Here is a 26,889-nt window from a genome sequence, read left to right as displayed (position 1 = left end):
AAGGAAATTTATTTGTCTCCTTTTCAAGAAAATGACAATATTTTTCCAAATAGTAACACACACCAGTGAGCAGAAGTAATAATGTTCTCACATGCATTTTGTGAGGTGGGGGGGAGGTTATATTACTTTTATTTTTCAATATTCTCACAGAAGGCCTAATTTAATTGAAACCTAGTTTTTTTAGTCCCTTTCAACTCACCAACATGGTTTCCGATCTTGCTACACTCATTCTTCTCATCCATGTTTGCAGTAAACACTTATTCTCCTTGACCCTCATCTCTCCCTTTACGCTGCTCTGATGAGAAGGAGAACAACTTCTACTCCAGTGATTCAGATTTCGACGATGAGGAGCCCAAAAAGTTCCACATTCAGATACGACCGGTCACCACGAGTAGTCGCGGCAACTCTGCCACCACAGAAAAAGAGCTGAAGGCCACCGTTGGGACGCTCACCCTGCCGCCCAATCGAGGTTTACGGCAACAGGTTGGGCTTGTTTAAGATTCCTTCGGAGATGTGACTTTTCCCATGACATGGATATGAACTTGTTTTAGCTTTGTTAGCTCATTTATTTTCATCATAAATTTTACACTATATGGACAAAAGTTAAATGAATTCAGGTGTTCTTAGCAATCTTAATGCACTTTGGACAATGCTATGCTTTCAACTTTGGCACAAAGCAAGTAGAAACATTTCAAAATCTTGAAGAAAGTCTTCTAATAATTGTGGAAGCTGTTATAGCTGCAAAGGGTAGACCAATGCCATATTAAAATACTGTATATGTATTTGAATGCATCATTACAGGCCCCGTTGGTGTTATGGTGTTCGAATACTTTTGTCCATATAGTGTAGTTTGTCAGTGAACCACGTTATTGCACTGTGTCAGTTTATTTGAACTTTTTTTTTTATCCAGAATTAGTGAATGAATGCTGCTTAAATGCACGTCAGAGTGTCTTTTGCATCACTCTCACACGATGATTGATGTCAAAACCAATGACTGATGTTGACTAATCACAACAGCAGAGCTTGCCATGATTGCAATATATACCAATCTCCTTGGCACATAGCACAAACTCGCCCTTCAAAGTATAACACTTTGAATGTTTTACCTCAAGTGTGTCCAATGTTTTTTGTGTTTAACATGTTTTTTTTGTTCTCTGTTTAAAACTTAAATATGCTGGTTTGATACTTAAAATGACATGAGTGGCAAATTTAAAAATGTAAGCTATTGGACATATCACCCAGCTCTAGTCTGGACACATACATCCAGTTTGATTTCCTGCAATTAACAGTACGTGCACTCTGCTTGAAAAGATCTAATTTTAAGGGAAAATCCAATTTGCCTGCAGTCTGAACTTGGCCTAACAGATTGAATTAACAGTTTGTGCTTCCGTTTGACCACAGAATAACATTACTGACCAGCTCATTGTATTTATTATCGGGAATCAATGGGCCTGAGTGCCAACAGTAGGATAGTGAAGTCTATTTTTTGAGGATCTAGCACGGAAAAAAGTATTGACAAAGACCAATTTAATTATTTTCATGTGTTTCTCTGTCTGACTTTCAGGTGTCAGTCAAGCGGCATCTTTCCAGTAAGTTGTGCCTCAGGGTTCAGTATTTGGTGATTGCTACTGTGCTGCAAGTCTCTGCTGAAAGATAAAGCAATGGGAAATGTACACTGTGAACTCTGTACTGTACCTTAAAGAACAGACTCCTGAATGATTCTGTTCTGCAGGAAACTCAAGTACTGCAGGAGGTCGATCAGAAGAAGATGATGCCGCCTCCCACAGGGGTGAGTCTGACTATTCTCTTTATCTGTTTACTGTCTGTTTGATTGGTCGCCTGTTTGTCTATTTCTTTTTTTAATAAAGAAAATAGTTGTTCAACTCATCGATCACTTATTATCATCCACCCATGTTGTGCTTACCTTATTTGGTGTTTTCTGAAAAAGATGGAGACAACACACAGTTCATTGTACAATCATCATCATCATCATCATCATAAAGTGATGTATCAATGTGGTGTCCCCCTCCCTTCATCTTATTTAGCCCCCGTGTTTCCTTCAGACAGCATAAGTCTTCACCTGTTGACCTGCATGAGCACCCACTCTCCATTAGTCACCAGCAGAACCTGTGCTCGAGGCAGAACATGTTTTATCACTGACAGTTTCATTAGCTGCCAGAGTGGGAGGCTGCAACCTGCTGCTTCACTATCTCTTTATCTCTCTCTCGCTCTCTATCGATACATCTTTCTCTCTCCTTTTGAATCCAGAGTTGACTAGGTTAACAAAGAGCATCTCATTAACGCCGTTGCTCTGGGGGCTGAAACTGAGCGAGACTGTGCTAACTGCTGATTGTTGATCAGCGATTGTAAAAGCTCATGCCTTCTTGTCTCTCTCATCCTGGAGAGACAAATCCTGATTGGGGACGTCCTCAATCTCTCTGTCTCACTGTATGCATGCATATATTGCTTCTTTACAGATGGAGAACAGGAAGGACTACGCAGGTCCACCTCCAGTCCTGATCACAGCAGGTGAGACACTCCTGACCTCCATCTCCTCTTTTTCATTCCTGTCTCTGAACCATGCTGAGAGATGCATGCAGAGGTTTAACTGTGTCATCAGTGGCCTTTTCCAGCACACCCAGAGACTCTAGCACAATCACTCTTTCATTAGTGACCTGTTCATGGCATATTCAGAAGAGAAAGGGACTTCACCTAACACATGTATTATTCTCTCTCCCTCCCAATTTCTTTCTTCCTCCATCATTCGCAATCCTCATTTTTTCCTCTCGTTTATACCTACAACTCTGGTCTCACTTTTATTAGTCCACCCTCTCATTGGTCCTTGGCTCTCCCTGATTTTCTCCCGTTTCTTCCCTGCTCTCCGTCAGGTTGAGCTCCACAGCGTCAGTGTCAGATAGTCTGTTTGGACCTCCGCTGGAGTCTGCCTTCAAGTCCAAAAGCTTTGATGGCAGGGAGCAACTTAGAGACCAGAGCTTCGGTGCCTCTGAGTGTATGTCTGCTCCAAATATTTGTAAAGTTTGAGTTTGCATGTTGCCTGGTCCTAACAGTCTTCAATTTGTCAGATGTAATATCTAGACAGAAATTCTGCTTTGCATTTGAGCATGTATGGTAAAATTGGGTCACTAGTGGGCATAGGACATATGTTGATATTTCTTTTAGCCTTTTGAGCCTTTGTTGTTGATATTTAAGACCATAATATTGTGGGTTTATACTCAGCTCTCAGTGTGGTGTTTATTTATTTTACATCTTTGTCGTGAAAGTTGCTTTTTTCACCCATCTAGGGTTAATAATCTCTTCCTCTCTGAACTTATATGTTGTGTTCTATTTATTGTGTGTGTTAGATGCTGCCTTCTCGTCTGACTCCTCTTCACCTGAGAATGTTGAAGACTCTGGTCTGGACTCGCCTTCCCATCAGACCCTTGGACCCTCACCAGAGCCAGTGGGTTGGGCAGCTTGGCCTCCTGTGTCACAGAGTAAAGCTCAAACCCGGGGACAACCCGCGGACCCTTTCCTCAGTGGTTTCCGTGACCCCTCGCCTGCTCGCAGCCCGCACCCTCAAGAAGACCCTGCTAGAGTCTGGTCTGTTGCCCCATCACGTCCCTCTGGGCTTCCCACAGAAATGGAGCCCTCATCAATGCAGTTTCCTCCTTTCTCTCAGCCCCTCTTCCCTCCTGAGTCCTCGGTGTGGAACTGTAAACACATCCCCCCCGAGGATCCCTTCCTCACCGCGTTTGAGAGGACGGTCACACAGGAGCCCTTAAACCTGTCTGACGCTTGGGCTCGCCCGCCTCCTCGCCCAAACCAGGAGAGCAGGGGCATGGAGGTGCGAGGGGACCCGTTCTCCGTTACCCCCACTGACACTAAGACACTCCCAAACTCCGCCTCCTTCTCTTCATCCTCATCCAATCGTAAAGACAGAGATAGGAAACGAGATCGCAGCCTCCCACCCCCTGTTTCCTCTGATGACCCGTTTGCAATCACAATGATTGGCAGCCCAACACATCAGTCGTCTCTGGCTGCAGCGGCTGGATTAATTCCTCCTCACAGCAGCAGCAGCAGCAGTAGCAGCAGCAGTACTGTGGGTGGTGGCTCTGTAAACAGCAATAAACTGGGTCTTAATGCTACTTCAAGCTCTTTGCCCACAGTCCAGACAAAGAAGGAGCTGATGCACTGGAACTCTGTCCACAACCCGTTTAGTGAGAGTGTCTCTGGAGCACTGAGCAGCTCCAAAATACTGGACGGAGGAGGAAAAGCAGAGGGAGGAGCAGCAGGGGAGAGGAGAAAGCACAGATCATCAGAAAGTGAGCCACGCAGGAACGCTCCCCCACTCACGAGGCATTCAGGCCCACAGGAAGATCTGTGTTTCTCAACAGACAAAGACCAAGACTGTTTGGACCTGAACACACAAATAACGTGCAGTGTCAGCTCTCACAAGGGTATTTATCATTATTATTTATTCTCATGTAAATGTGAATAAAAATGCAGTCTAAAATAATAGTAGGCCCTTTGCAGAGCAGCCATTTTGACAGGTCCCAGCAGGAACAGAAATAATCAAATAAAGGTTGGCTTTGTTCAATTTAGCTGCCTCAGTTTCAGGGTGCATGCAGGTTCACTGTCACACACTGTCCTGACTTACATGAACTTAACAGAACTTAAAAAGGCCCATTACATAAAATACTCAATACTCGAGTATCTTATCCAAGTTTGGGTGTATTTTTACTTGTCTTGAGTATTTATGTGTTTTATTCTCGTTTATACTTAAACCCCTCTGCACCTCAGGGTAAAATGATGTATCCTATTTTATTAGTTTAAACAATTGTGGGTTGGTTGGTGGGAAGTGTCAAGTCATTTTAATTTAACCAGGCAACCACAACAGAGAGGGAACACATTAATAACTTCAAGCTGAAACTGATTTTAAATTGTATAAAAAAAAAAAACTGACTTTTTTTTCTAGGTGAAATACCTGAGAAAAATCAGCTAAAGCTAAATTTCACAAACAAAAGAATATTAATAAAATGCCTGCTGGTTTGATGCCAGCTTGTTTTGGTAGTGTGTGCAGTTTTCAGCTCGTCACAGGCTGTTTTTGACATTCTCTGCCTCTTCTGCTCATTGTTTTCATTCACAACAGCTTTGAATAATTTTGTGCGTTTGTGTCTTTGAATAGGGTCCAAGCCTTACTACAGACAGGACACGTCTGAAGTGGTTACAGCTGCTCCACAGAGAGCGAACAGGACCAAGAGGACTTCAGGCCGATTAAGTGGCTGTGAGAGAGTGAGTATCCAGCAGTGACGAAACAGCTGATTTTAATAAATTCATATTCTTTTACTTGTTTCTGTAACCCCTGATACTTTGTTGTATTTTTTTTTAGATATTAAACCTCTCTAATTTAGTTTTTCTTGTTATATTCGTGTCAATATTGATCCAGGATTTTTTTTCTCAGTCACGTTCCCTGTGCTCCTCCCCACTGCCGGAGCCCAACCCTTCCCTCACCTCCTCTTCCTCCTCCAGTCCCAGTGAGTGGGGACCTCAGGCCAGAGACGGTGAGTGGGGGAATCAGAACCGAGCTCCCAGTCCTACCAGGATGGGACAAGCCTCCCCACTGCCCTACCAGCACCAGGACCAGCAACCAAGACAGTGTAAGCCTCAGCAAAAACATGACGTTACACAACAGAAGAGAAATGTACTTACTGCATGAGAGACAGAGAAACAATGATAACACATCTATCAGTCTATCTGACATTGTTTGCAGCCTTTAAGCTGTTTATTTTACAACTTGATGCTGCATCCATATAACTACATTTTCATTTCAGGTTTTCAAGTCCATATGAAAAGTAAATCTACATTTATAATAACACACCTGAAAATGTATATCATGTCAACAGGATTTCCTTTCCTACAGTGGCCTGGAGGTGCAAACCATTACTACAAAATCTTTCACAAATCCTGGAAAGGGAATTTTATTTTTTAAGGATCTTTATTGTCATTATACAACCAGTATTGCGCAATGAAATTTCGATGTCAGATGGAGGGTTGATCAGAGCTGCTGCGAATGAGCGACAAGGGACCAACCTGACCGAATGTGTCTTAACATTCTAACATGTTTTTGATGGTGGGAGGAAACCGGAGAGCCCAGGGGAAACCCACGCAGACATGGAGAGAACATGCAAGCTCCATACAGAAAGATCCCAGACCAAGAATCGAACCCAGCACCATCTTGCTGTGAGGCAACAGTGCTAACCACTAGTAACCACTACTAACCACTGTATATTTTTTATCATAAAAGCTGCCAAGACGAGGCTTGTGGAAGGGCATTAAAAGATTTATTTTATTTTATTACGAAAAATCAACTCATACTGTGAATGTTACGGCAAAGGTTTAATATAAGATGTAGTGGAAAGCCAAAAGTCGGGTGCTCTTATTTTAAAAGCCAGGTTGAAAGGAAACGGTGTTATATAAGATTGGCTTATTGACTATTGCGTATGAAGAAAAAACTGTCAGTCAAAGTGTTTCCCATTTTGTAACAATGGTTTGCACTTCCTGGCTTGCACTTGCAAACACTTTGTTTGTTTCAGAGAGTTCTACTTATAAGAAACAACAATGGTGAAACTGAAGGACAAGGTTGTCTGTTATGAGACTGATGAGATGAAACTGAAAGTACAGTGATTGTTCACGGAGCTTTTGTTCACAGCTGATAGTCAAGTTATAGTTGATCAGCATCAATCAGGAAGAAAAATGTGGTATTAATCTACCTCCTCTAACCTACATACATTTGTTCCTCACAGTGCACCTGTCCAGAGGACCCAGTCCCATTTCCCTCAGCACGCAGGAGGCCTGGCCAGTGGCAGCAGCCATAACGGAGTATGTCAATGCCTACTTCAAAGGTGGACAACACAACCGGTATGATGCTGCTTTTTTTTTATGACAGATAGTTTTATTTTGTGTCTTTACTGTCATCTGTTGTGGTTTCTTAGTCGTGTCTGTGCTCTTCCTTGTTTCTCCAGCTGTCTGGTGAAGATCACAGGCGACCTGACCATGTCCTTCCCAGCAGGCATCACCAGGATTTTCACAGCCAACCCCAACGTTCCTGTCCTCAGCTTCAGACTGGTCAACATCTCCAAGATCGATCACTTCCTGCCGAATCAGAAGCTGCTCTACATGTCAGCTCCGTTTTGTGTTTTTCACGTCATAAAACCGCTCTATTCCCGTGTGAAGACCTGACCATCCCCACTGTCCCTGTGTCTCCTCAGTGATCCGTCTCAGACTGACCCAGACACCAGAGACTTCTGGTTCAACATGCAGGCTCTGCAGGTCTACCTGCAGAAAGAAGCTGAACTCAACCCACAGGTGTCTTATCACAATGTCGGCGTGCTAAAGTACCAGGTCAGTCCTTTGTTGATTTGGATTTATCTTAAAGTTTATTAACCGTCAGTGTTTCATACGTCATGCGTTTGCCTGGAAAGCAGGCACATGATGAAATGAAATTATTCAGAATTTATAAGCAGATAAAAATAAATGTTTACACTTTCTGGCCAAAAATAGAAGTCATATCGTTTCAATAAGCTTATGCAATGTCACAACATTAATTTCAATCCTCAGTTGCATTCATTTTGAAACAAAACCTTGTATTTCTGATGGGATAGTTGAACCAGTGTGTTTCAGAATTGAATCCAGATGATTTCTGTCATTGTCATCTTTAAATTTGCCTTAAAAACCTTGTCATACAGTGTATTCAGGTAGTCGCTGACCTAATTTTATGGGAGCAGATACAATTGCTGAACCCGAGCAACTGAAGTTTCTTACTTTATATATATATATATATATATATATGTATATATATATATATATATATATATATATATATATATATATATATGTGTATTTTTTTTTTAAATTCCCTCAGGTGTCCTCCCAGGATCCGGGTCGGGCTCCTCTCCTGTTATCAGCTGAGTGTCAGCGAAGCGGCACAGTGACTCGAGTGTCTCTGGATTATCACTGCTGCCCCGCCACTGCTCCCTCCACCCAACTCAACGCTGTCCAGGTGCTGCTGCCATTAGACCACAACGCCACTGACCTGCAGTGCCAGCCGCCCGCCTCCTGGTGAGCAATAATGACAGGGGTGGGACAATAATGCTAACTGTCAGTGACCTGGGTTCACTTGACGTGTAGTCAAGAGGATTACTGTCATAATGTGCAAGTAGAGACAAGAGAGAGTGAGGACATGTGGTTTTGGACATTTAAAAGGTCATTGAACACAAAACGAATGATTAACAAATCAAACTAAATAACGGAGAGAGGAAGGAGCAAGTCAGACTTGGGTGAATTTTTATTTTCATGTATTCCCCTGTATATAGAAATCAAAGGTTTTTGGACCTTTCAAGCAATGGTTTGGAGTAGTAGTATCTGTTGTTGTAGTTGTAGTGGTGCAAATTGCTTTTTAAAATGCAGTAAAAAGAGGGAAATGAAATGAGTAATACATAATAAATGAATAATGAATAATAAATAGGAATAAAGGCTGAACAGTGTGCTCAGATTTTAGCTGAATAACTGTTGTTTTCATATGTGCTGACTAATAGAGAAGTAAGCTGACTAAATTTGAATTAATTCCATTAAAAACTGAGATGTATATATATTTTCTCCATCATTACTGTTTGTTGTTTCGATATCAGTCAGCTAACGACAGCTTTCATTGACATCATTTTCCACTGGTCCTGACCAAGTGAAATGTGAATGAGTATAATTGATTAACAATTCAGGCCTTACTCACTGTTTCCCCCGACAGGAATGCTGAAGAGAGACGGCTGCTGTGGAAACTCCCCAACCTCTCCCCAACCAATCACAGCAAAGGTGAGAGCTCTGCAGCTGCTTCACTTTTTCCTGCTTCATTAATGAAGGAACATACAGAATAATAAGAAATTGTTGTTTTGTGAGTAGATAAAAATATATACACACGTCTGACATCTGTCTGTCACCTGAATTTTTTGACTTCTCGTCGAGTTGCCAATCTCGACATGGTGTCTCAACAATGTGGAAATGAGTAATTATGAATAAGCAGATCTCAAGTCAGCTCTTCAGATCCATTCCTTTTAAAGCCAAACTGCGGAGGTGTGTCATTACGGTTTCACTGCGACATTAGTACTTGAACATAGCAGCTGCTCTCCTCAGCCTGAATACTGCACGGATAAAAACGACGAGCATGAAATATTCCTCTTTTTTATTACATGTCAGGTTGACTTTTGCTCATGTGGCCATAATGGTTCACAGAAAGACGATGACATGTCGTAGAAGAGTTTTATGGCTCTAATTTACTAAAATTAAATCCAATTTGAGATCACCTGTGCTTCCATGAACCAGACACCCACATTTCTTCTTTTCATTTGTCATTTAATAACGTATTATTACCTTGGTGTGAAGATACGGAGATCAAAGAAAGGAACTATTCATAGCTGTCAGTGATGGATGGGATGTTACAGCCTAAAAACACTTTCAGCTGGATCAGTGAGAGCAGTGAAAGGTTACAGTGATTCCTCCCTGTCCTTCTATTAAATGTTTAAAAGCTTCACACAATGAATAATGTCTGGCTATGTTTAGTGGAGTAATATTTTTGAGCCAGCAGAAATTGAGTAAAAAACGCATCTTAACAAAGTAATCAGAGATGGCAAGTGCAAGCAAGTGCGGAAGCACGACACACAGAGCCACCAAAAACAATACTTCACTCCCACTCCGTGGGGTGAAATAACTTGTGTCTTTTTGGTGCGATTTTGGACGGCAAACTATGACTTTTTTATCAAATGTTGGACAACATACTAAACTATGACCTTTTTTATCACATTTTGGACGACTTACTAAACTATGACTTTTTTATCAAATGTTGGACGACATACTAAACTATGACTTTTTTAACACATTTTGGACGACTTACTAAACTATGACTTTTTTAACACATTTTGGACGACTTACTAAACTGACTTTTTTATCACATTTTGGACAACATACTAAACTATGACTTTTTTATCAAATGTTGGACAACATACTAAACTATGACTTTTTTTATCATATTTTGGACGACTTACTAAACTATGACTTGTTTTTTCAAATGTTGGACAACATGCTAAACCCTTTTGTCACTTTTTGGACCACATAATATACTATGACCTTTTTGTCACATTTTGGACGACATATTAAACTTTGACTTTTTTGTCACATTTTGGACGACATACTAAACTATGACTTTTTTGTCAAAATTTGGACCGCATACTAAACTATGACGTTTTTGTCACTTTTTGGACCACATAATATACTATGACTTTTTTGTCACATTTTGGACCACATAATATACTATGACTTTTTTGTCACATTTTGGACCCTATACTAAACAATGACGTTTTTGTTACTTTTTACATTACATTACATTACATGTCATTTAGCAGACGCTTTTATCCAAAGCGACTTACAATGGAATAGAGTACAGTCAGCGAGGGGTGGAATCGAACTTGCGACCATTGCAACCATGATGTTTTTCGCACTTAGGGTACCGGTCTTAACCACTGAGCCACTCCACCCCACATAATATACTATGACTTTTTTGTCACATTTTGGACGACATATTAAACTATGACTTTTTTGTCACATTTTGGACGACATACTAAACTATGACTTTTTTGTCAAAATTTGGACGAAATACTAACCTATGACTTTTTTGTCACATTTTGGACGACATACAAAACTATGAATTTTTGTCAAAATTTGGGCCACATACTATACTATGACTTTTTTGTCAAAATCTGGACGACATACTAAACTATGACGTTTTTGTCAAAATTTGGACCACATACTAACATACTATACTTTTATATTTTTGTCTAATTTTGGACAACATACTAAACTGTGACATCTTTGTCAAAATTTGGATGATATACTAAACTATGACATTTTTATGCGATTTCGGACGACATGCTAACCTATAACTTTTTTGTCAAAATTTGGACGACATACTCAACTATGACATTTTTGTTCGATTTTGGACAACATACTAAACTATTACTTTTTGGTGCGATTTTGGACGACATACTAAACGATGATATTTTTATGCGATTTCAGACGACATGCTAACCTATAACTTTTTGTCAAAATTTGTACGACATTCTAAACTATGACATTTTGGTGCGATTTTGGACGACATACTAAACTATGACATTTTGGTGTGATTTTGGACAACATACTAAACTATAACTTTTTATCAAAATTCCGACAACATACTAAACTTTGAGGGCCACACGGTGGTGTAGAGTGTGAGAGTGAATTGTTGTTTGTTTCTATCTGTGTGTGGCCCTGCGATGGACTGGCCAACTGTCCAGGGTGCACCTGGACTAAACTGACTGACTGACTAAACTATGACATTTTGGACGAAATACAATAATTCTTGGTCAACATACATAAACATGTGCCTGGTGTGTGTGTCACAAATTCTAACAAGCCTCTGTCGGCCTCATTTGCTCATATTGGCAAGTCCAAGCCATTGCGGAAGCATGAGCCACCAAAAACAATACATCACTCACATGGGGTGTAGTAATAAAAATCTTGTTCAGTAGTTTAACAGGAAATATGCCATTTTGCCCCACGCAAGTGTGTACACCCACACATGCTCCATGAGCTTACAAATGAAGGATGCAGTGTACAAAAGGTTTTCTGTCCACAGAGAACAAAAAAAGCGGAATAATATTCGCTAAAATGTTTTTCCATTTCATAAAATATGATCACTTTTTGCAAAATTGGACTCTAAATGTATGTAAGCTCTGTTTTATTTAACATTGCTGCTGTTTGACGTAACACATATACAGTATAGAAAGTCCCTGGTCCTTCCTCAGCTCTGTGGGAAAAGGTATGTTTTTGGAGGGCAATGCTCCTTGTGCCCTTTGTTCTGCCTGACGGCAGAATCTGGCCTTGATCAAAATATTTATGTTTCCTTGTTGACCTCCTCACCCTTCTCCCCACTCCTTGTCTCTGACGACATACGCCCCCACTGTACGCCAGCGAAACTGCCCGTCTCCCTGCCTTTTTTTGTGTCAGTCCACTCCATCTCTGCTACCTGACCTTTTCTCTTTCCACACTGCTGTGTCAGCCCTTTTTTTTCTGTGTGTGTTATTTCATGTTATCACTGATTAATTACAACACAGGGAAGTTCATGTTAAAAGTCCTCTCAAGCGAGTTAGAGACACTGCCTTTTGTGGTAGCGATACTTTGAAAATCAGTGACTGTTTACACAATACAGTGCATTTGTAGACCAAACTCGTGGCTCATGGGCCTCCAATCAATTTCACAATTTAGACTTAATATCAAGTTATAATGAGGTATTTCTGTATTTTTTTTTTTTAATTTACAGATTAATTTTGGACAATAAATTCATTTTTATATATTGTTCCATATCAAAACAAACACTTTTATTTTGAAACAAAAATGTTATCACTAATATAATTTTTGCAATAATCATGAAATATTGCTGAAGTGGCAACCTATTCGCCACTCTTGCAGGACATGAAGTTTCTATTCTCGTGCTTTTCGTGAGGCAATAAACGCCAAAGAAAATCCAAGAAGGAAACAAGGCCGACGTAAAAGAAAATGCGGTGATTTACTGTAATCCACATTGAACAAAAAATAAAAGTCGTCAAGCAAAATCCTTGGTATCTGGTCCGTCACCTCAAACTAACTGACAGGAAAAAATACATGTCATCATGCCTAAATGATGGTTAAGCTACGATCAGAAAATTGTTGCTCCCGTCCTGCTCCGATTACTTATGGCTCATTTACTACAGTTTACTACAATAAGCTGTGCTTTATGGCAGTAGCGGTTTGTGGTAGCAGGACAAAATAAGAGCATAATAAACCTTATCTAACTGAATAAACATTAATTGTATTAAGGTTTAACAAAATATCAGATATGATTAATCATTGTAAATGAAAGCAAACAGATATTAACTAATTAGGCATAAAATGCAAACATAAACCTCATATTTTCCATGGCTCTAACAATTGCAATATCATTTATGTTAGCCCTCCCCTTTTTCAATTGTCTGGTCCAGACTAAACGTTCAGTGGCCCCCAAGTAAGTTTGAGGCCCCTGTTTTAAACTGATACAAACAATATAGTTTTATGTCTCGTCTGATGTTGAAGTGAAATATTAATTAAATGATTAATATTAAAATATTAATATCATTAGCCTTAGTTATCATTTGCTGTTATTTGAAAATATCAGCTTACAAATGGATAACAGGATTAACATTGTACCCTATAAACATAAGCAAAACTAAGACTAAATGGAATAAACCCTAAATAAGTAAAATCAAACATGATCAAAATCCATTTCCACATTTAAATCAATGTCAATCAAAGTACACAAATTATACACAATGGAACATTATTTGTGTGCTGTGTCCTTCACTTAAAAACAGTTGTTTCGAGTTCTAACTTTCCATTTTGTAACTTGTCTTGACTGATTTTTGTGTGAGAATGTCAGAACTGACTAACATTTGCAGCTTTCAGCTTTCTATCCTGTCAGTTTCCGGTTTTGATGAATGTCTCTCCTGAGATGTGGAGTTGACATGTCATGTCCAGCACAGTCGGTTCCACCCTGTACCCATTTAAATTGTGTGTGTGTGTGTGTGTGTTTGTGTGTGTGTGTGCCTTCTGGTCCATGATGTGACCAAAAACACATGTTAAACAAAGGATTTCCTCAGGACAGGAGGAGGCGGAGACCGACTACTAACCTCACCTGTGATACACCAGCCATGTGAGACTTAACATGGAAGGAATCTGAAATATTTGTTCTGTTTTATTGTTTGCGTTCAACTCTCAGTTGTGTCATTTGTGATATTTTTAACGGCTGCACCAGATGGAATTTTACCATAGGTTTCTAAATCAGTTTAAATAAAAGTAGAAGAAAAGTATTGATTGGAATATTACTTATGTGAGTTATTAAAGTAATAAGTAAGTAAGTAACTTGAAGTGCACAGTATACGCACCATATTAACTGATGCTTTGACCCTAAAAAAATACAGTATCCACCCTCATTAGCCTCAGGGACATCATACATATATTTACTGCTTTTATTTCAAGCTGAACACAATTGCAGCAGGAAGTTGTTCTTTTTTATGGACACTAATACCTTCACACATCACAACTGCAGAATTGTATGTGCTTATGAAAGGAAAGGGAAGCCGTAAAACTAAAGAGCAGTTCTTACAACTTGTAAAATGCACCATGACAGTGACAGTTAATGCACTCTGAGTCTAAACTTCTCCGACAGCTCTCCGTCTAATATGTGCCTCGTTCCTTCCCCTCATTCGTTCACACTGTACATTGTGTACGACTATGAAATGACTGTGCGATGATGACATGTTTATGGCTTGATGGATGTGTGTATTGTCATGCGTGTGAACTGGAAGGAAATATAAATGCTGCTATTTGGAGAAGGTTCTATTTATAATGGCTGCTGCCCCAAAGCCTGGCTGATTGTTTGTATATTCAAAACCAGAAATAAACAAAATCCTGGAAACAATGTAGTTTTTTTTTTTTTTTTAACTTTATTTTTAATTCTATTGCAATAAAATGATTTTCCAGTGTTGGGTTTCTACATAAACCACAGTGAGTGACACAGAGGAGAAAATATTTACATCAGTGTCATGGACATTTTTTTTTTTTTTACATTTACCTGAGAATAAAGTAAGACTTTTTTCTTCTTTTCACAGTCACCATTTTAACTCAGATGGGAGTAAAACACAAATGAATCTTCAGTTGGAAACAGAGCTAAACAAAGCATGCACGAACCTACAGCAGTAACGGTGTCATCATTTAGTCGTTAGTATTTACAGTGTCTGATGAAGTGTACTGTGTTTGGAATATATACATTTATTTGCACTTGTTGATGCACCTCTGGTTCCTTCAGGTTCATTTCATCTCCCCTGAAAGGCAAAACATTAATGGTCACAAACAATAATGACAGTAATGAGGTGAATTTGTATTGTGTGTGTGTTGTGTTGATAACATATGACACTGACTTTTATTGTTAATAGTGATTACATGGGTTTGTATTGTGATTTGAATGTTACCGTTGGGGTTTTGCTGATGCCGTGTGCACCAGCAGAAGGCCAGTTAGGTACAGTCTGTCTGTCCTGCTGTGAGGCAACCATGTTAGCAACGCCCAACTGCAAAATAACAGTGTGTCACATGATTTCAGTCAGTCACTACACTTGTATTTGCCTTGTCTGACTGCACAAGAACAGAAAATCTTTGTATTTTGTGAAATGCGTGTGTGTGTGTGTGTTTACCTTTGAACCGGGTTGGGCAGGTGCCATTTGCTGGAGCGTCTTCAGTTGTTTCTCTTTCAGGGCCACGCTGTCTTCCAGCAGCCTCTTCTCGTTTCTCAAGCGGTTCTGCTCCATCAGTAATCTTTCCACCTTAACAAATATATTTATGTTTAATTTTAAGTGTAAAAAAACGACTTGAAAAGGATCAAAGTGTCAAACTTAAATCAATCCACATCTTTTTCTCAAAAAGTTGGCCCACAGGTCGTTTGAGTTTGGGTCCCCTGTTCTACGGTGTGATTTAGGCTCTTTTTTTTTGTTATTAACAGTTAGCAGCAAACTCAAACATATTCTACCTGGTCATCGTGAGTCTTCTGCTTGTGCTGCACCTGTCTGGCCGCCTCAGCGAGCTTCTCCCTGCAATCACGTTGGCACTGCTGCAGGTCAGACGTCAAGTGTAAATGCTGCACTTCCAGGCGACTGGACAGGGCTTGGATCTCTGCAACCTTTATGAAGAAGAAAAATCACTTATTTCAATTTAAAAAAAAAGAAAAAAAGCCATTTTAAATAGAATGTGTTTGCATAGATAGGAGATACAGTGACACTGTAGGCTGAGGAGGTGAACAATGTTTCCAGATGCTTTTACATCATTTTACCTGGTTTTGTTAGCGCATGTCTATTTCTATCTGCCTGTTGACAGTGCAAGTGTTTGAAAAATATTCATTTCCTTTGACGTCACACTGGAGAACATGCTGTAAGAATGAAATCTATACTTGGGGTCTCCCAGAGGGACAAAAAAAAATTTGTTCATTCATTCATTCATTTTCTATCACTCATCCTGTGAGGGCTGTGTGGTGGGAGAGTTCACTCATACATCATTCATGAATCAAGCTCAGACCTGCGTGTCTTTGGTCTGTACCCAGAGAAACCCCACAGACACACAGCAAGAGCATTTCATCTCTTAAGAACAGCATATTGCTTCACCACTGTGATACAAAATCTTGGAACTAAAACATGTATTAGAAAGTCAGTGATCCTTCACCACTGCCATATTTCAAGAGCTAAACTTAAAGCTTAAAAGGTGCTTTGTGTAAGAAAATCAATATATTAGGACATTAAATGGCATCACAGACTAAGTAACCATATTACATTTAAATGAAAATAACTGCAAGAGATAAATAAAAGCGGGAGCAGTTACAGTGAAGAACAAAGCAAACTGTGATTCCCTACTGTTCAGTTGAGTCTTTCTGGTCCAGAGAGTAAAAGACAATAACTTGCTGAGTGAATGTGTTTTTGTTGTTGCAGGGACGGGCAGGGTGCTGCTGTATCAGCAGACTTCACCTCTGCTTTGACCCCGCGTTCACCTCCAGAGGATATCTTTCTCTTTAGCTGGATTTATTACGAGTGATGCAGCACATAGACTTCCTCCCCAGAGAAACTGGTTTCCCCATTCAATTTGGAATATTCCTCCAACTTCTGTGTTCGCTCTTGATACTAAAAACCCACAAAAACAACGGTGGAGGGCAAGAATGGCACATTTACTGGACTCATGGGCCTGAAAAATGTGATTTTTTATCTTTTGGTACTATGCGTGCATTGTGCTGATGCTTCATAGTATAGTAGGATTTTAAAAGCAGGATACACTGAATTATTTCACTGTGACTTTCACTGTGTTCACTGTGTTCAGTTATATAAAATAATAACATTTATGCACCTTGTTGCCCACGTTGTCCAGATACACCTGGAACTTGTTCTCCACGTCTCTGGACAGGTTTGTGCAGCTGTTTTTTATCTTCTCCATCTGCTCCTGCTGACTGTTACAGGTGAGGTGAAAGGTCAGCTGGTGTGGAAACAGGTTGTTGATGCGGTTCAGAAAGTCCCGGGCCACCGCCGAGATCCCGTCCAACGACTGAGCAAAGTCTTCCTTGCACTTCCTAGTGAAAGAATAAAACCTTGAGTGTGTTTTATGTTGGTGTGTCGTTGTAGACGGACAAACAGAGAGGACTGTACCTGGTGTAGGTGGTGAGCTGCTCTTTCAGCATGGTGTTGTCCCTGCGCAGAGTGATGACATCCTGGTGGTGCGTGTCTCTGTCTTTGAGGGCGTTGTCTCTCTCCTGGACCAGGTACTGGACCGTCTGGCTGAAGTTTGATTTAATGAGATCTATCATAGCCGTCTGCTGAGCGTTGAGGCTCTGCAAGGTCCTCATTTCATCTGGAAGAACAGTATTGAATTAAATCTTTGGTTCATTCTTTCAGTTGTCTGTGTTTGTGAATATGCTGGCTCTTCACAAAAGGGTTACAAGTTATATATAATGGTGTAAATTGGCAGTAAGTAATTTAGTAATACACTGTAGACTATAATGATAATTACACTGATTAATTGTCAGGTTGTGAACAGTCTGGTGGCTCATAGTGAAGTCAGTAACATTTTACATTACACTACAGTAATAGTATGGGAATACTTGAAAATGTGGCCAAAAAGAAAGATGAATTTCAACTATGAAATATGATCATCTTATTTCATGTGAAGGTAAAACACTGATGGTAGCCTACAGTATTTCTAATTTCTTGAATATTACTTTGGAAGTAACATAGTGTTAATGCAATATTCTGGCCTTATGACCACATTATTATTATTATTGAAATGACAAGCAGAAGATAGCATTAGAAATAAGATAGCATTACCATATTATTACCTCTGTATTACATACTTATTACCATACAATAACCATACTATCACCATGTTGTTATTTTACTGTAATGTACTGTAATGATGGGGTGTGTATAATAAACTATAATAAGAACTAAACCACAACCTCAAAAAATCTTTAATGTCTTATAACAACTTCATTATGAATAAGAGTAAAGGATTTATTAAGCATTACCTGCAAATTATGAAGTAGTAACAATGTTTTTCTGACTTAACATCAACTTAAATGTTACTTTGCCCGTATATGAATGAATGATTGCCACTGTAATAGTTCACATTGTTTTAACAGTACACTGTTTGAGTATGATATATAGGTATATATATATATATATATATTTAGTACGTACTATTGGGAGGTGGAACAAAGGGAACCTGGATTGGAGGAGTGGGACGCCGAGCCATGCTGAGTGTTGTTGCACTCGTTCTCACACAGTTTGCCTGTAAATGGTAAAAAAAAAAAAGAGAGATCCATGAAAAAAAAGAAATAACACGCACATACTTGCACACAAATCATGAACAAAATAGTTCATGATTTGTGTGCAAGTATGTGCGGGTTATTTCTTTTTTTCTTTTTCTCTTGTATGATGAAAACTAAAATTACAACAGCGGTGCCAAGGTAGAAAGGAAGCATTTTTAGGTTACCCTTCAAACCCAATGTCTTCTTGATGTAGAGACTTTTAAGCGATTATGACAGTTTCTTTTCACTTACTAATTTCACTTTTAGCAGCGTTTCTGTGCTGTTGCAATCCGTTTTGAGTTTCGCCAGCTCTTTCTCCAGTGCTGCTTTCTCAGTGGTGCAAGCTGCCAGCTGTGCTCCCAGCTCGCCTTTCTCCTTCCTCAGCTGGACGTTTTGGTCACCCAGCTGGTTGAAATTCAGCTCCAGGTCCTTCACAAACAACATTCTCATTACTCAGCACCATCATGACTGTTTTTTTGTTTTTTTACAGCTCTGAACATGTGGACACAACACTGTGACATGCTGGTAAAATGTTCAAAAGCTGCAGTAGAAATCATTTTTGAAGTCTCTTACAGATCCTTTCTACAGAAAATTCTATCAAAATCTTTCTGTGAGTGACTAAAACAAACATAAATTATGATTTAAAAACTATTTGATGTCTTACGACATGTCAAGATAAAATCTAAGATAAGGTTATTATAGTAAAGAGTCAAAATAAGAAGAAACCACTGACCTTGACCATCTTCTCCCCTGCAGACTTCTCTGGCTGTCCATAGATGAGGAAGAGCACCAGACTCACGATGATCAGAGACTGGATCAAGGAGGAAAAGAAGAAGACAATCCTCATGTAGTAGCCACAGCTCTTTCCTTTGGACTTGTGCAGGGCCCCCCTTGCATCCAGGCCAAGCTTGGCCTGGGAGTAGCTGGAGCTGTACATGACTGTTGGAGGTGAAATGGTGGCAGCTGGTTGATTGAAGATCTAAAAAAAAAAAGAAATGATTATGTTGGTTGCTGGAGCCAACAAGGTTTCCCGTCTGGTTGAGAGATGCTGTGCGCTGAGATGTTTCTGTCTCTTCTACAGCTCCACTGTGCAGGAACACACGAGCAGAAATGGCATGTAAAGATGGATGTAAACAATGACCCTAAGGTGTGTCAAGGGCCATGTTTATAAATGCTGTTAGAGGCACACTTCCAGGGCATCCTGGCCCAGTCCTCACCTCCCCTAACTCCCTCCCTCCCCTCTTCTCTCCTCCCTCATTGACCCCTGTCACGGTTACAGCCTCCTGATCCACCACAGCAAATACAATCCTACTTTTTCCTACTATTTGGAACAAAAGGCATATTGCTGAATTTATGCCCATGAAGGTGCATATATTTCTGCATATATATCTTATTTATGATTAATTTAGTTACCTATTTACTACCTATTTACTCACTCTATATTTTCCTTTTCTCCGCTCTACAACAAGCAGAACAATAACATTGAATCAAATCCATGGACCACCTTTTACTTATGATATAACGTCGGGACAGCACATTATTGCACGATATAATGTGCTTTAACATGTATGATTATAGGATGAGATTATAGGACAGGAACAGGTCTTACTCCCCAAAGTTTATATGAATCTAACACGAGGTAGCATGAGTTACTCAAGTCAGCTGGGCATCTTCTAAAGTTAGTCTTCTCTTTCCACCGTGAGTCCATCCTGAGATGGTGAGGAAACATAAAAAAAGAAAAGAACAAAAGGAAAGACTATCTTTGGAAAGCACCCAGATGATTTATCCACATGTGCTCTTTCTTTGCTCCCACTGGCACCTGCTTCAGTGTCATGACCAACAAACTCAGGTGCAACTTTGTATTTTTGGATGCACAGGTTATTTATGCCTATGAAATGGTCCTTGATATCTAGATTATGGAAAATAAAAGTCCAGTTAAGAAGGGGCACAAACACGGCACCTCAGATAATTGTAGTAGGGTAAATATTGAGCACTGACACGTGGTAGTATCAAATGTAATTACAGTTGTACTGAAGTGCTGTACCTAGTTATTTTCCATTGCATGCACATCATATTAAAAAAAGGACAGATATTTAAATTTAGATATTCATGATACTACCCCCCTGTTGGAGGACAAACAATGTAAACCATTTAAGAAGTAAAGGCAGAAAAAAAACAACCAGCCAAAAAATTCCACCATATCCTGTTCCAAGTGAGCCCGGAAAGGAGTCATGGAGGAGTGAAGAAATCAAAACAATAGGGACCTGTCATTCTTCAGGGATGAGGGAATAACAAATTTTCCCTGCAGAACAGATGTAACAGATCCCCCCTCTTGCAGTGTTATCTGCATCAATGACGTGAGGAGCAGTTTGCTCTTATGGGGAAGGGTGTGAAAGGTGGGGAAAGGTCCTCCGAGCCCAGGGTTTTCCTGCTCCCCATTGTCTCCGTGACAACCTGCCCTCGCCGGAAAAAGACTAATTTATGAAGGCATGTTAGAGTGACAGTATAAACGAGTGACGATCAGGAGTCAGGACAGTCTCTGGATCAGCAACAGGAAACCTAATGACTATAGACTAAGATAACAAACACTTCTTAAGTCTGGAAGCCTTTAAAGTGACAGGAAAACATAAGTAATATTCAAGCTTTGAGTGGATAACAGATAATATTTTCAACAATAGGGACAATACTCGTTTAATCATTCGGTTTAGTAATTGGAGTGACAATATAGGTTAAAACTAATAAGATACTCAAAAAGAAAAGATATATATATATATATATATATACATATATATATATATATATATAGATAGATACAAATATGTATATATATTTAAAGAACTATATATTTACTATATTTACTATATTTACTATATAACTTCTGATTTTGAAGTTGGCATTATTTCATAAGGGACTCTGCTGCCATCTCCTGACAAGAATGTAGAAAGCAAAACCATAAAAGTTGGAACACATACTATTTGTGACCATGAAAATATGATTAAATATGTTTTTTTAATCACCAGAAGCTTCAAAATGATAGTCCATACTTAGAGATAAGTGCAGCTAGACTGGCTGTACAAGAGGCCTTATCCAAAATAACACCCAGTGCCACAGACATCATCTCATCATCATTGTAACGCAACATATTTAAATCAAATGAGGCCACATCTATATTACTGTACATTCTTTCACTGTCTGTCAAACATAGTTAAATAATTAAAATCAGCTACATCAAAATAAAAGAAGTATTTAAAATAACAAGGGTGGAAAATTACAAACTAAATGAGGAAGGAAATCGAAATGAAGTTTCACCTTCATAATACAGTACATCTTGTTACAGCACACTACTTCAAAGTCCCAAAAGACTGCTGTGGAAAACTGTCCCAGGCGTTGAGTGATTTTTCCCTTTTGGAGGATCACATAAAAATCAGTGGGATAGTTTTGTAAGAAAAAAAAACAAGGTAGCATGTTTGAGAAAACTGATAAATTAGCCATCATATTTATTTTTTAATTCTTATTTAATTTAATTTTCTAGTAGTGCCCTGTTTCCAGACAGTCTGACGATGCCACGCCATCTCTCCCTCCGCAGGAGACACCCAGCAACGTCTGACTTAACCACTAACAATCAGATTCATTTATTTCACAGCTCAGAACAATAAATGAGTCATTCATTGTTTATGCTAAAACACAATGATTGTGTTAGTAACTTGATGATTTTCCAAGGTATTCTCAATAATGTTTGCTCTGTCGCAGTAAATGGAGAAAAAAAACACACACGCAAATAATAAGTTGAACTTGTGTTGAAGTTGAAGTTGAAAATGTGTCTTTTTCTGATAAACTAGAGTTTGTAAATTTCACAGAGAGGCAGTGCTTTATAAGTGTGTCTGTTTTAGACCGTTGCTTCAATGTCCTGTGGGTCCTCCCCTTCCAGCAGGCTGTAAGACGCATTACTCTGGAAAGGTCTCTGTAATGGGTGAGCCAGAAGTTTGGCCATGCAGTTGTGAAGCTCAATGGCAGGTCCACTCAAGGCAACCTCAAAGCGATAGCACATGCCCTTGGAGTCCAGGTTACAGAAAGAGGTATAGTTGTCCTGCAGACAGAGAGTAAAAAAGTTGAAATTAGTTAACTGCATGGAGTTTGCATGTTCTCCCGTGTGTGCGTGGGTTATCTCTGGGTGCTCCGGCTTCCTCCCACAGTCCAAAGACATGCAATATGGGGATTAGGTAAATTGGACACTCTAAATTGACCATAGGTGTGAGAGTGAATGATTGTTTCTCTCTATGTGTGTGGCCTGTGTACCCTGTCTATTGCCCTATGTCAGCTGAGATTGTTGACATAAATAAATATACAATTACATTCAACATGTGCCACAGTGCCTGTAATGTCATTTTTTTTTTTATCTCCCACTGCTATAATATATAAAGGCAGCCGATTGTGCCACATGCCACACAATGTGCCCTTATTTTTCAATGAGCACCTGCCCTCAAAATGTCTGAGACAAATGTTGAACTGAAGTTTTACAATTCTCTTGTAATCTAATGAAAAACGTATCTAAACTATAAAACATGTCACTCAAATACAACTACACAACTGAAAAAAAACCCTCCAGCAGCTGTTCCACTCACCCTCCAACTCGTCTCATCACCCTGCTCGTCCATCCCATTGTGCAGATAAACCACATCAAAGAAAAAATATGGAGACTGCAGCATTTTCTGTAGGACAAAGCAAGCAACTTTCAGTTAGAGAAAGCAGACTGAGCCAAAATGAAAAAGTGGGTCCAGGTGGACAGTTGGAATGGGTAAAATAGTATTATTTAATGTGGAACAAACTAAGCTTGTAGATTTAAAAAACAATGAGAGATCAAACTTGAAGCTTACTGAGTATACAAATGAACATAGTAGATGCAGTACTAATGTTGGGTGTGAAGTACAGACAGCAGCATTGTACTTACACTAACGGCCTCGGAGGAGTTGAACTGAAGCTGCCCTGCATGTCGGCTGTAGATGAGCACGGTCCGCACCACATAAGGGGGTGGAATGGTCTGAACATTCTCCATCAACGGAAGTTCAATCTTCTGACGACTGCAGGACAAGACAATAAGGAATATCCCTCATTCACATGTTTCATGTGTGTTATAAAACAAATAAACTTATGTATCATACATCACTTACATTACATTCAGAAGATCTTCCAGGTCTACAGAGCACAGTCAAGGCTAAAACTTAAGAACCATAATGTCTTTAACTACCTTTTACATTAATGTATCCTGTGAAATGTATTTTTATTGTCTACTAATTAGTTTTGAAGTAAAGGATACTAAAGGACTCGCACACATTGGTCTCCAGATCATACAGACAGCTGCACAGCTCCCTGGGGTCAGATGTGAAGCCTGACAGCTACATACAAAAAGAACAAGACAAAATAGTAAAACATTAAAAAAAATGGAAACATCACAAAGGCAATGCATGATGTAACATCTGGAGGACATTGAAAATCTCCAGGACTCACCCAAAGGGCATCATCGTTAACTACAACCAGCGCAAACTCATGCCGTTTGTCAATCTTGTGTTTAGTTCTGACAAACATCTCAATCATCTTCTGAGATATGTTCAGGGCGTTGGTTTTAGTCCTACAGTTGCAAGGAAAAGTATGTGAACCCTTTGGAATTATCTGGATTTGTGCATAGATTGATCATAAAATGTGATCAGATCTTCATATAAGTCACAACAATAGACAAACACTGTCTTTACCTCTGTCTAATACCTCACAAACAATTATATTATATATAACATTCACAGTGCAGGGTGGAAAAAGTCTGTGAACCCTTGATTTAATAACTGATTGACCTTCTTTTGGCAGCAATAACCTCAACCAAATGTTTCGTGTAGTTGCAGATCAGACCTGCACAACAGTCAGGAGGAATTTTGGACCATTCCGACAATATTCTTGGGATGTCTGTGTGAATCGCTCTCTTGAGGTTGCTGTTCCCTTACCCATTAAAAGACTCCAACTTTGGCAAAGACATCTCTTCAGAAAGGTCTAAGCAGATAATCTGTTAGGAAGGAAACAACATCAGTTAACATAAACCTTAGGTTGAGAATAATAAGTCAAAGTGGGACAGTAGCTGTAATATAAACCTACCACTTTCTCAGGGCAGTTGACACGGGGGACTCGCAGTTGGTACTCTGCTGGTGGCGGGATGGAGGTAGTGAGTGTGGGGGGCTGCTGCTGTGTGGGCTTTGGCCTCTCTTTGGCTGCAACGGCTGCAGCAGACAAAGACACTGCACCACTGACTGTAACCGGTACTGCAGCTGCAACGGGAACTACAGTTTGAGCTGCAGCTGTCGACACAGTTGTGGTGGTGGAGCTCGGAGGACTGTCACTGGTCGAAGCCTCGCCCTCGCCCTCTACACGACTGCCCACTGCAGGCTGAGATATGTTTGGGTTACTGTTGCCTCCCAGGCTCCCTGTGCTACTGCGACGATCCTCAGCACCTTCAGGGTTGGAGCGTGTGCGAGGCCGCAGCTCCACCAGACGCTCCTCTCCATCGGCTGGACCAGGCTCTGGTGTCTCCATGGATACAGAGGTTTACTGAGGAGGTGGAGATGATGATCTCAGGAACTAGTTTGGCTGTGCAAAACATTTATGTAAATTGAATAGGAGAGAAGGACATACAAAGACATACTATTACTAAGTTACCATTTAGCTGCCCATGCCTGTAATACAATTAATAAAATCAGGCAAAGTACAACATTTTTGTTTTGTTTTTATATCTTTGACAACTTAGTACTCACTGAGTTACTGCTGTAAAAAACATTTTTGAAACCCCTAGATTGCAGGCAACACTGATTTTACTTTTTGAGGTCGATTGAATTTGTCACTCGTACTCATAACAATGCAGCATTATTAGCAGTAATGAAATGCTTTGTGTCGCCTCAGCCTTACAAAGTAGTATGAGGTAGAAATGCAGTGAATAAAGTTATATAAAATTAACTACGTACAAAATTGCATAAGATATATGTAAGAAATAGGTTTGAAAAAATACAAAAATAATAAATATAGAAGTAGGACAGTAAATTATAAATGTAATTATTAATCTAATCCACACATGCTGTGGATATTTAAGCATCTACCTTATACATACATTCATATGATCAGAGGTGAAACACAAAATCCCACAGGTACATACAAATATCCATATATAAATATAAATATAAATATCGATACAAACACACATACACATCTGTGTTGTGTAACAAAATGATTATACATTTTTATATATATGTTCACATCCATCATCCGTGCCTACGTGTATATGATCAGTCTACATGTGGCTATAGCTGTCATTTTGTAATTGCGTAAGGTTGGTAATATTATAAATCAGTTCGGATTAAACCCAGAGGAAACCATCCTTAACACATTAGAATGATATTTGGATTTGGAAGCCAGAATTTCATGAACATGTAACATCATATGGCATGCACATTGTTATACAACCAATACCAGCAACAAATAACAAAAATAAACCCAAACAAAGCAATTTTACTGCCACACTCAATTGGTAAAGAATAAAACATATAGTATACAAAACACAATAGAAGTAGAGCAGCTCTGTAAAGGTGATGTTGACAACGCAGTAGCGTCTTAGGTGTTAGCATTAGTTAGCTCTTATTTAAACAGCGTTGAAACAGACGAGTTATGAAAAGGAAAATGTTTTGAGTTTTCAAAAATAGGTAAGTACACTTACCTAGATGACAGACACCACACTTCTATGGCTCAATTAATGTAACTGTCATTTAAAGTTGCAGGAAAAATTCAACTACGAGCTAGCATTTGTTTGGAACGAACAACTTCCTTACCGGAAATGATCCAATCCGGAAGTGGGTGGTCGTATGGGGGTTATGGGTAGTGGAGTTTATGTGTTTAATTATTTCAGTTTAGTAAATGTATTGCTCTTTTGCGATTGGTCACACAAGTTAAGGTTGAGCAACATTTTATAGTAATAGGTTGACATTTTTAATAGGTATACTTTTCAAATATGTATATATATATATATGTATATATATATATACATATATATGTATATATATATACATATACTGTACATATACACACACATATATACATATATATGAATAAGATATTGTCATCATTACCTGCTGATATATAATCATATGACAATCGCTTAAATATCTTGCAGGGATTGCAATTTTCAAAAAAATTAAATAAAATTCCCTGTAAGCATGGATGGAATGCAGTAAATTCAGTTGTTCTAATTCCTCATATTTCCAGCTGTGACATCAAGTGTCCAAACTCTGTGTCAATCCAGTTTCTAATCACATTACAGAGAGATATTTGGCATTTTTTTGTGTGTAGAGCATCCAGAGTTCACAGCATTGTCAACTATC

The 26,889-nt window shown here is 39.3% G+C and overlaps 3 protein-coding genes across 4 annotated transcripts in view; 1 reads left to right on the top strand and 2 right to left on the bottom strand.

Moving 5' to 3' along the window:
* fcho1 (FCH and mu domain containing endocytic adaptor 1) overlaps positions 1 to 9,822 on the top strand; it is a 45,495-nt gene extending 35,673 nt beyond the window's left edge. Inside the window, exons 13-25 of the mRNA XM_044044798.1 lie at positions 290 to 483; positions 1,565 to 1,589; positions 1,733 to 1,789; positions 2,478 to 2,529; positions 2,889 to 3,010; positions 3,363 to 4,457; positions 5,186 to 5,292; positions 5,462 to 5,657; positions 6,804 to 6,918; positions 7,023 to 7,178; positions 7,269 to 7,401; positions 7,922 to 8,118; positions 8,801 to 9,822. Coding sequence (XP_043900733.1) covers positions 290 to 483; positions 1,565 to 1,589; positions 1,733 to 1,789; positions 2,478 to 2,529; positions 2,889 to 3,010; positions 3,363 to 4,457; positions 5,186 to 5,292; positions 5,462 to 5,657; positions 6,804 to 6,918; positions 7,023 to 7,178; positions 7,269 to 7,401; positions 7,922 to 8,118; positions 8,801 to 8,927 — 2,576 coding nt within the window. The 3' untranslated portion in view covers positions 8,928 to 9,822. The remainder of the gene's footprint in view (positions 1 to 289; positions 484 to 1,564; positions 1,590 to 1,732; positions 1,790 to 2,477; positions 2,530 to 2,888; positions 3,011 to 3,362; positions 4,458 to 5,185; positions 5,293 to 5,461; positions 5,658 to 6,803; positions 6,919 to 7,022; positions 7,179 to 7,268; positions 7,402 to 7,921; positions 8,119 to 8,800) is intronic.
* Positions 9,823 to 14,577: 4,755 nt separating this feature from the next.
* plvapb (plasmalemma vesicle associated protein b) lies at positions 14,578 to 19,647 on the bottom strand. The gene is made up of 9 exons (XM_044043173.1): positions 19,218 to 19,647; positions 18,737 to 18,913; positions 18,375 to 18,465; positions 17,328 to 17,529; positions 17,032 to 17,251; positions 15,674 to 15,823; positions 15,342 to 15,470; positions 15,123 to 15,218; positions 14,578 to 14,975 (listed from the first exon to the last, which is right to left on the bottom strand). Exons 1-9 carry the CDS (start codon positions 19,419 to 19,421, stop codon positions 14,967 to 14,969), a joined length of 1,278 nt encoding a protein of 425 aa, XP_043899108.1. The 5' UTR covers positions 19,422 to 19,647; the 3' UTR covers positions 14,578 to 14,966.
* A 1,827-nt stretch (positions 19,648 to 21,474) lies between these two features.
* On the bottom strand, positions 21,475 to 26,366 carry babam1 (BRISC and BRCA1 A complex member 1). Of its 2 annotated transcripts, none has more exons than XM_044043238.1 (9): positions 26,229 to 26,366; positions 24,623 to 25,111; positions 24,475 to 24,533; positions 23,990 to 24,110; positions 23,799 to 23,877; positions 23,653 to 23,677; positions 23,433 to 23,562; positions 23,107 to 23,193; positions 21,475 to 22,571 (listed from the first exon to the last, which is right to left on the bottom strand). In XM_044043238.1, exons 2-9 carry the CDS (start codon positions 25,055 to 25,057, stop codon positions 22,371 to 22,373), a joined length of 1,137 nt encoding a protein of 378 aa, XP_043899173.1. In that variant the 5' UTR covers positions 25,058 to 25,111; positions 26,229 to 26,366; the 3' UTR covers positions 21,475 to 22,370. The 2 variants fall into 2 exon arrangements, with proteins under 2 accessions (XP_043899173.1, XP_043899174.1); XM_044043239.1 differs by having other exon boundaries at positions 24,623 to 25,072.
* Positions 26,367 to 26,889: the final 523 nt, after the last annotated feature.

Source organism: Solea senegalensis, linkage group LG14, assembly GCF_019176455.1.
Source record: "Solea senegalensis isolate Sse05_10M linkage group LG14, IFAPA_SoseM_1, whole genome shotgun sequence".
In the NCBI taxonomy this organism is placed as follows: domain Eukaryota; kingdom Metazoa; phylum Chordata; class Actinopteri; order Pleuronectiformes; family Soleidae; genus Solea; species Solea senegalensis.
Note: the sequence above shows the minus strand (reverse complement) of the source record. Positions and strands in the feature narration are given on the sequence as shown.

Excerpts from the sequence above, each read along its gene's own strand:
- plvapb (XM_044043173.1), bottom strand. The coding sequence starts at position 19,421 with ATGTACAGCTCCAGCTACTCCCAGGCCAAGCTTGGCCTGGATGCAAGG. Across the intron at positions 15,824-17,031 it reads TGGACAACGTGGGCAACAAG|GTTGCAGAGATCCAAGCCCT; the intron begins GTGCATAAATGT and ends TTCTTCATAAAG. Across the intron at positions 15,219-15,341 it reads CTGCCCAACCCGGTTCAAAG|TTGGGCGTTGCTAACATGGT; the intron begins GTAAACACACAC and ends GTTATTTTGCAG.
- babam1 (XM_044043238.1), bottom strand. The coding sequence starts at position 25,057 with ATGGAGACACCAGAGCCTGGTCCAGCCGATGGAGAGGAGCGTCTGGTG. Across the intron at positions 24,111-24,474 it reads AAGTTGGAGTCTTTTAATGG|GACTAAAACCAACGCCCTGA; the intron begins GTAAGGGAACAG and ends TTGCAACTGTAG. Across the intron at positions 23,194-23,432 it reads ACTCCTCCGAGGCCGTTAGT|AAAATGCTGCAGTCTCCATA; the intron begins GTAAGTACAATG and ends TTTGTCCTACAG.